Raw genomic sequence first — 8,726 nt, forward strand, 5'->3', positions numbered from 1 at the left:
GTCCCTTCATTAATTTTGTCGTATCATCTTCGCAATTAACTAAATGTATCAAAAAAGCGAATCAAATCAAATCATTCATTGATTGATTGTTTGATTTGGTTTATTTTACTTCGCTTTCCGCCATATTTGGCTAATCGCGAAGACGATACGATAAAATTGATGAAGGGACACACACACAAAGATCAACCATTGCCAAGCCGAGATTCAAACCCGGCATCTCTGGCTCAGTAGTCAAATCAAATGGTTTTTGATTTTCGAAAGTTTGTGGAAGTTATGTGTACAATTTTTTGTAGTCATTCCTAACTTTGCAATTTTTCCTGTATTTGACGTTCTTCTTTTAGGAATACTGGGCCCTAAAAAGGGGGGGGGGGGTTATGACCCGTTGGGCACGCCACTCATTGCTACCCCAAGTGTCGACGTCACCGCACGTCACTGTTGATAAGTCAGCCTCGAGCTCCCATCATGTGGACGCTCTATAGCTTCGCACGAAAACACAGCATCTCAATGTAAACAAAAACAATAAGGAAGATCACAGTGTAACATACCCAACAGGATACCCTCCCATAGTGAAAATCACGAGTGAAAGTGAAAGTGTATTGTGCAGGTGCCATAAGGAATAACGACTGAAGGAGACAAGAAGAAGTCGGACCAAATAAAGCAGTCCCGATGGCTAGAAACCGCAAAGGATAGGCGGTGTGGGCCACGATAAAGCAAGCAAGCAAGTGTTGCGCCGAAATGATGCACCAACGAGAAAAATGTTACTGAGAAAAGTTGTTTGTTTTGATGTCCTCTATACGTTTCCATGGGCGCCATTAAAATGACACCCTCTCTATATATATTTTTTTTCCCGGGGCAATCATGTTTATTATTCCGTTACATACGACACAAAAATGCATATTTTGGCTAAAAGAGCATTCATTCATTTATTTATTTTTGTCGTTTTAGTGGGGGCAGATAAGATAGAGAGAGATAAATTGTCGAACGAGAATAGGGGGGCGTTCCTGTCCCCCCCCTGTAGTGTGGTCACTGCCTATAGCTATGCTGGAGAAGAATGCACCAATTAATACGCTATTAAATAAAACAGATACTTTTAAAACTTTTAATCAAATTATTTGTGAACTATAATTTAAATTTAGAGAGAGCACATACTTGTTTAATTTAATTTGGATGAGTTAACTTCTGAAGCCTGCCATATCCGAGCCTTCTTCCGGTGTAACTGCACTGCCCTTTGAGCCCTAGCTGCTGCGTTCAGGTGGCGGAACGAACAGAATACTAATTAAAACAAATATGTGACAAATATATATATATAAAACAACGCGTTGAAGCTATTGAGAGTGCAGTGATATTTTACGGGAAGCAGTCACGTTTATTACACCCTTACATTTACATACAATATTAAAAAATTCTGCTTTTAGATCTCGCACAATGCCTTTTTTTAAAAAAAATGGGCAATCCCGCATTTTTTATATCAATCAAGTTGTGATATTTTAGATTTCTTCCCTTAGTTTTCTGATAATACTTTTCACAGCTTTCCATAGCATTTAGGCATGATTCCAGTTGACAAGAACAAAATAATCTTATTTCAAAACATACAGCAAAAAGAAATCCAACGCACTTAAATTAAAACTCCCTTACATTGGAAGCCTGGAGAGAACAAAACAGGGGTTCCTTCGTATCACGATTTCTTGAAAACCATTTTACACATTTGAATCAACTTTGTGATAAATTGATTAGAAAGGATGGATCTTAACAGTAAAAGTTGTAACTTTTCCCCTGCTACTATATTTTAGAAGATATTCGTTGTCAAATATCTCAATATTTGCATAAGGAACCAGCCTTTTCCGTGCTGAGTGTTTCGACGATGATGTCATGCATCCACGGACAACTACGCATACGATCTGCGCCGCCGAATGAGCACCCCCTGCGTAACAATATGTTTCACATGACGTCAGTGAACCCCCAGATAAATAATGCACCCGCCGCGCCTGCTTGTAAGTATCCTCATCTTCGCGATTAGCCAAAAGTGGCAGAAATGCAAAGAAAAATAAACCAAATCAAGGAATCAATCATGTAGTTTTACAGTTTATCACCCTGAAATATGTACAGTGGGCATGGGCGCCGACTTTCCAAAATTTCTGTGGGTGCATATCAATGGCGGTTAGATCTGTAATTATCAAGTATTGTATACTTTAAACAACTTACATGCACAATGATTGCAAGAGGCAATGTTATTATCAACACGTTACTAAAAGAAAATACCACATTCATACAAATTAAAATGAAAAATCTTCATAAATGCAAATAATTTTAATTGTATTGCAGAAAGAACTATGCAAGGATTTTGTTGTGAACAGAAACTACAAAATGACTAACTTCATGTACCAAATAATAATAATAATAATCATGACATGTTAACTTTCAATATAAAACACATTCCTTCTTACGTCATTTGCACTTATGAATTTCTTTATGAACATGCAAAATTGGCAAATCATTCAATCTTTTTTGGGTCATTGTTGACCGCAAAAACGTTTTCATTTCGAACAAATGCATTACACGAATCCCTGTCTCCAGAAGTAGCAGTTGCCGACGGAAGCACTATACTGGAATCAAAAGCGTTTTTACACACACAACAGAACACTTTGTCCAATTCTTTGTCGTAATAAATCCAAGGAAATGTATTTTTCCGTCCTTCATGGTATGACCTGCCTGACGATTTCTTGACACTTGTTGCTAATGTACTTCAGGAACTGGCAGAAGACACATTCTCGGGTTCCTTATTTTTTGACTGAACATGCTTTTCACTATGTTCAGTGTCAGTAATATCCACCTGTGATGACGACGACAAACGTATGACGAATTTATCCATAGCGACTAGCAAACCCACTGTTCGAATTCGAAAGTATGTAAGGAAGCAATACTGAATATTGCGTTTCAGCTTTCCACACGCGTCCCGTGCCACGTTTGGAAATTGCGAAAATTTTTGCCCGGCGAAGTAGAAATTTTAACTTCCATCTCAATGTTTTAATTGCTTATTATTTTTTGATAATGGCAAGTGAGAAATATTTATTTTATTTTGTTTTTATCAAACTAAAAATCTTGTGGGTGCGGCGCACCCACACGATTATTTATGTGGGTGCTCGAGCCCCGGAGCACCCACGTAGTCGGCGCGCATGACAGTGGGATGCATAAGTTTTACTAATGGAATTGTACATTACCACGTTTATTCGGTTTGTTTTACTCATTGAGAGCTTCAAGAATTGAAACAAAGCGCTAAACAAGCTAGGTACTTTCATCTGCTCCAGCATACGTAAAAATATTTTCCTTAAAAACACGTAGCATGCAAGAGAAAAATTAATGAAAATAGTAATGGACAATTTACCGAGCATTATTTGTGCACTATACATGTTCTAAATTTTAACACACTACTTAATGTAGATATTTCCCAGTTGACCACGTATTATCACGTCATTCTAGCATTCCATGTTGAGATTCAGATTCCATGAAATTATATAATCTGAAATATGATTGATTGATTGGTTGGTTTGCTTTATTTTACTTCGCTTTTTGTGCCACTTTTGGCTGATTTGCGAAGACCGAGATAAGTGATGATATGATGCAATTGATGAATGGACACTCATAAACATCCACACCAAGGCTGGGATTCGAACCCGGGACCCCTGGCGTCGTAGCGCGATGTGCTAACCAGTTCGCCGTGGGGGCCGGCAATCTGAAATATGAGTTTTTGTACATACACATATATAACAATAAAATATATATAAATTCCACATATATAACAACACTCTATTCTGTTAATAAATAGTTCTTCTAAGAATGGCCATGAGGGGGAATTACTTTCATGGATTTATACGGATTCATCAATGTTATAATGGCTTCTGTAAAGAAATGAACCCATATCAATCATCTGTTATTTCTAACTCGTTGGTATAAACAAAAGAGAATCAGGCAATCGTCCGAAATAACAACTGCACGAATGGTCAATGATTACATTCAGCATGTACATTTTGATTTTCCTTCTTCTGGATGTAGGTTTGTACAGTTTTGTATAACTTCAAAGTTCAAGATTGATAACAAATCTAGTGGAACGTTTGTACCAATATAAAATAGATCATTTTGTAAAAACTTTGCACTAGTGGACGGGTGTGTTTTTGTGTAACTTGTTCTCCAAAGAAAGGAATTCGCTGTTGCAGAACTTCGACTAATTAGTGCTGTCAGTTCTAAAATAAAAAGATGGGAGATGAGGAGAAAGCAGAGGCTGCACCGGCCGCAGAACACACAAAGGAACGTATGATTATAAAACATCGTGATGAGGATGATGAAATCAGAGACCTTCCAGATAGTATTTCATTCTGTGAAGCCTTCATGCATATGCTGAAGTCTAACGTAAGTCCAGGCATTCTTGCTGCTTCAAATGCGTTCAGCCATGCTGGTCTTTATACAGGATTGGTATTTACCGTCGGTCTTGCAGTATTTGGATCAATATCAAACTGCCTATTGGCCTCTGCATCGCGACGAATGAGCAAGAAACTCGGAACGCCAGGTTTCGAGTACCCTGATCTTGCAGAACAGAGTTTTCTGAATGGTTCTGTAGGATTTCAGAATTTTGCAAAGCTTTTTAGATTCACAGTTTCTTCCATATTGCTTGTGAACATGATTGGCAATTGCGCAGTGTATGTGCTTTTTGTTGCTGACAGCACGAAACTTATTTTCGACTACTACACAGGCGCCGACACAAATCTCAAGATATACATGTTCTTCCTGTTATGGATTCTAATTATGCTCAACCTTGTGAGAAACTTAAACTACTTGGCTCCTTTCTCCATAATTGCGCTGGCATTGCAAATAGTGAGCTTATTCTTCTTGCTCTATTCTCTATCTAAGGATATACCTGAAATGAGTGAACGACCAGCAATGGGAGATAATTTGAAGTTTATGTTTCTGTTCTTTGCTACTGCGATGTACTGTGTACAACAACCTTGCACGGTCATTTTGACGGTTGATTCTCAAATGAGAAGGCCAAGATCACTGACCGTTTTTCCTGCTGGTGCGATTCACTTGACAATGCTTTTCACTGCTATAATCGTTTGTTCTGTTGGATATGTTGGGTACATGAAGTACGACCAACCAGCTACTAGCATCATCTTAAATTTGCCAAAGGCAGCTGCAACAACGCAGGTCATAAACATTCTATTCTCCATAGGAGTTGTTCTTTCATATCCACTCTTCTTTCTCGTAAGCTTCAACATCCTTTGGCCTGTTATTAGCACGTCAACCGTCATCACAGAGGAAAACATCGACAAATTTGAATACTGTGCAAGAATTTGTTTAGTTCTGCTCACGGTTATTATTGCTGCCGTCGTACCATTGCTAGGGACCCTCATAAATGTTGTCGGTTCTGTGGCAATTTCATCCTTGGGGTTTATCATTCCAGCTCTCATCCACATGAGCGCATTCAGCGACGATCCAAGAGCAAGAACTGGCTTCGATTTTGTCTTGGCTGGTATAGGAATAGGTCTTTTCGTTGTAGCCACCGGTACATCTTTTTACGAAGTCTCCAATCAAATTGAAAGTGGTGTTCTCGACCGTTATTACTATGAAGAATATTAAGAAAAATATTATTCGTTCTGAGAATTGAAGATGACTGAACATTAAAAATAGTTTAATTTGTTACAGTTACATCACAGGTACAAATTTCCTGATACGAGTGAAACGCATTATTTTCTCAATGTATTATTTTAGTTTCAAGAAGTTATGCTTTATAAACAGAAAATTAAATTTGTGTTTGCACATTTCTCAGCAACTTGCACTGAGTTTCTAAGATTTGCTTGATGTTTGTTTGTTTTATTTTATTATGTTGTAATATTTCGAAAGTGATATAAACAGCTCAATAGAAGATGTCTCTGTTCTTTCGATGTTAAAGAATAACAGCGAAGCTGTTATTAAATCTATCACGTATAAGAAAAATATTCAATATATACTAGGGTAAATTTAATGCCACTCATAATTGTGCATAAATCTTATTGCTAGTATTAAAAGAAAGTTCACACTCAACTTGAATTTTTTATGGTATTTTTTCGATATAGGTAAAGCTACAATTTTTGTAGCACTAAATTTCCTTTACCATGTAGTTGAATTAGCAATACATAACCGTAATTGTTTATGACAATTAAAAACAGGGTGCAAATTTACGGCGAGGGGGGGTATGCCAGGGATCCCCCCCACACACACTACAACCAACGGTAACAAGGGTACATTTTTAACCCTGCTAGAGTTGATTTTCTTCCCCATATAACAAAATAACTATTAGATATTTAATACTATAACACAAGTATTTTCAGTATATTTTTCAATGGTAACTTATTCATGATTCAGGTTTCGTTTCATGTTTTACAATATCATTGTCGACCTCTGTGGCGAAGTGGTTATCACAACGCGCTATAACGCCAGGGGTCGTGGGTTCGAATCCCGGCCTGGGTATGGATGTCCTTAGTGAGTGTTCCTTCATCAATGTCATCATATCATCACTCATCCTCATCGTCGCGATTAGCCAAAAGTGGTAGAAAGTCACGCTAAATAACAAAAATCAAATCAAATTTACATCTTCAAGGTAGGCGGAATTCAAAGTTTCAGTATTGATGGCCACGATCTACTTTAAGGCTGAACACCCTGTAATTAAGAATATTTAAGTATTTGTTACTGTTGGCTAAAAAGAGAGTAATGTATAAAAAGAAAAAATTTACATTTGAAGACCTCGTTTTATCATTTTCACATTAAATCCTTGCACAGGAAAACGGAGCACATAAACTAACTTATTTCTGCAATTTCATATATGTGAATACACAGACCTTACAAATGTTGATGTATGTTAAATACTGAGTTATATAAAAGTCTTCTTGATTAAGCAAATTGCTTGTGCCACATCACTATAATAGAATCTTACACATGCAAATATTAAATTTAATTAGAATAATGAAACTTCCGTCAATAAATCTGAAACATCGCAATTTATGATAGGTTTTGTTTGTTTGTTTGTAATTTCAATAAATTATAAAATATCTTCAAATGGTAAAATTTCACAGCAGATGTTGAATATATGCGTAGAAGCAGTCGCACATATCTGTCTTTGATAATGCTTCATTGATAAAATTAAAGAGATTAAAGAGTAATACAAGGGCACTTGACCCTCCCCCCCTTAGATTTCTGGAAAGAGTAAATGTAATTCGAATGGTGAAATTGTAGCGATATTTTGTAACAGAAAATATTGTTTTCTGTGACTTACAGGCCGTAAGTTACACCAACTATCATTATTATTATCGTTATTATTATCATTTTACAGCATTCTTTCGGCATGTAAAAACATGGATTAGAGACATCATGAAGGACAGTATCACTGCCACTGGTATGCTATACATTTACACCTTATATAGACGGTGTTAAAGGCGGAGCTATTGTGGATCCTGCGCACTCGTCTGGCTCCCTTGGAACATCCGGTTACGCTTACGGTGCTGTGGACGATAATATGAAAGGGCAAAGTGGAGATTCTTTTACAAGGAAATAGCGTGTCAGCTGCATAGCATATGGTTGCACAGTTCGATCGGGAACAAATTTATTGAGTCAAGTATCACTTCGTAGGTTTCCGAAGGACGTAGAGAGACGAAACCTGTGGATACAAGCAGAACGAAAAAAGGATTGGTACCCGGAAAGGATTTGTACGACTTGCATTTTGTTACAAGCATGTCGATCGCTTATCTGCGTATTGTGTTGTGGTGAAAAGAACGGCTCTTAGTAAGGTTTCAAACCGAAGCGACACGCGACAGCAGTGGTTCACACCGAAGTGACAAGCACTGAGGATTCACTTTCAAGCACGGAGATTACACACCGAAGCGACAAGCAACGGCCCCTTATTCTAAAGAAAACCATCCACCTTGCATAAGAGTACAACAAACCGAGGCGACACGATGCATAGTACTGAGAAAACAGACCAGTCCAAGCGACACGTGCCTTTTCTCGTGGTGAATTGGTTCGAAAGGAAGCTTTCAGACTGAAGCGATACGTGTCTCTTGGAAACCAACATTAAAAAAATAAACAACCCCTTCCCAATTAAAGCGACACGACAAATTGCAGGTGTCGCTTCTCGCTTTCATGTTGCTCGGACTGGACCGTTTTATCAATACTGTGCATTGTGTTGACCCGACCTGTTATTTGCGCAAGCGTGGTGAAGCAAATTCGTGCAAGTGAAAATGGCATGTCATGTCATAGGTTCTCCCGGCGAAGTTGAAAGCACACATATTTACTAGCGTTTGCATGTGTCATTACTTCTGCAGATTTGTTGGCAAAGATTCACTTAAGCATTCTTTATAATATAATAATATCACGTTTTATAGAATTCTCTTTCCCTCACTTTTCCATTTACAAAATAATTGAATATATCTAAAATTTCGTACGTTTTCAGTTCGTCGTGCGTGTACATGAGATATGTAGTTGTCAGTGGCGCAGGAACGGGGGGTACAGGGGTACATTGTACCCCCGCAAATTTTTGAAGGGGGTACTGTACCCCCCTAAATCCGTAAATCGAGTTGTACCCCTTGTACCCCCCTTTGGTAATTTGACAGCAGACGGAAGGTGCTACTGTTAAAATTACATATTATCAATTCGCCCAATAAAAAAAAATGTATTATTGTTTATAAATGTTAAGCATTATAGTC

At 37.8% G+C, this 8,726-nt stretch overlaps 1 protein-coding gene across 1 annotated transcript; it reads left to right on the forward strand.

Annotated features, from left to right (window-relative positions):
* Positions 1-4,251: 4,251 nt before the first annotated feature.
* Positions 4,252-5,628, forward strand: LOC145987575 (proton-coupled amino acid transporter-like protein pathetic). Its single transcript, XM_083121923.1, has one exon. It carries the CDS (start codon positions 4,252-4,254, stop codon positions 5,626-5,628), a length of 1,377 nt encoding a protein of 458 aa, XP_082978049.1.
* The last annotated feature ends 3,098 nt before the right edge of the window (positions 5,629-8,726 follow it).

The sequence above is a fragment of the Lepisma saccharinum genome, chromosome 5 (assembly GCF_977018435.1).
Source record: "Lepisma saccharinum chromosome 5, izLepSacc3.1, whole genome shotgun sequence".
In the NCBI taxonomy this organism is placed as follows: Eukaryota; Metazoa; Arthropoda; class Insecta; order Zygentoma; family Lepismatidae; genus Lepisma; species Lepisma saccharinum.

What these genes read in the sequence shown, in the direction of transcription:
- LOC145987575 (XM_083121923.1), top strand. Translation starts at nt 4,252, where the DNA reads ATGGGAGATGAGGAGAAAGCAGAGGCTGCACCGGCCGCAGAACACACA.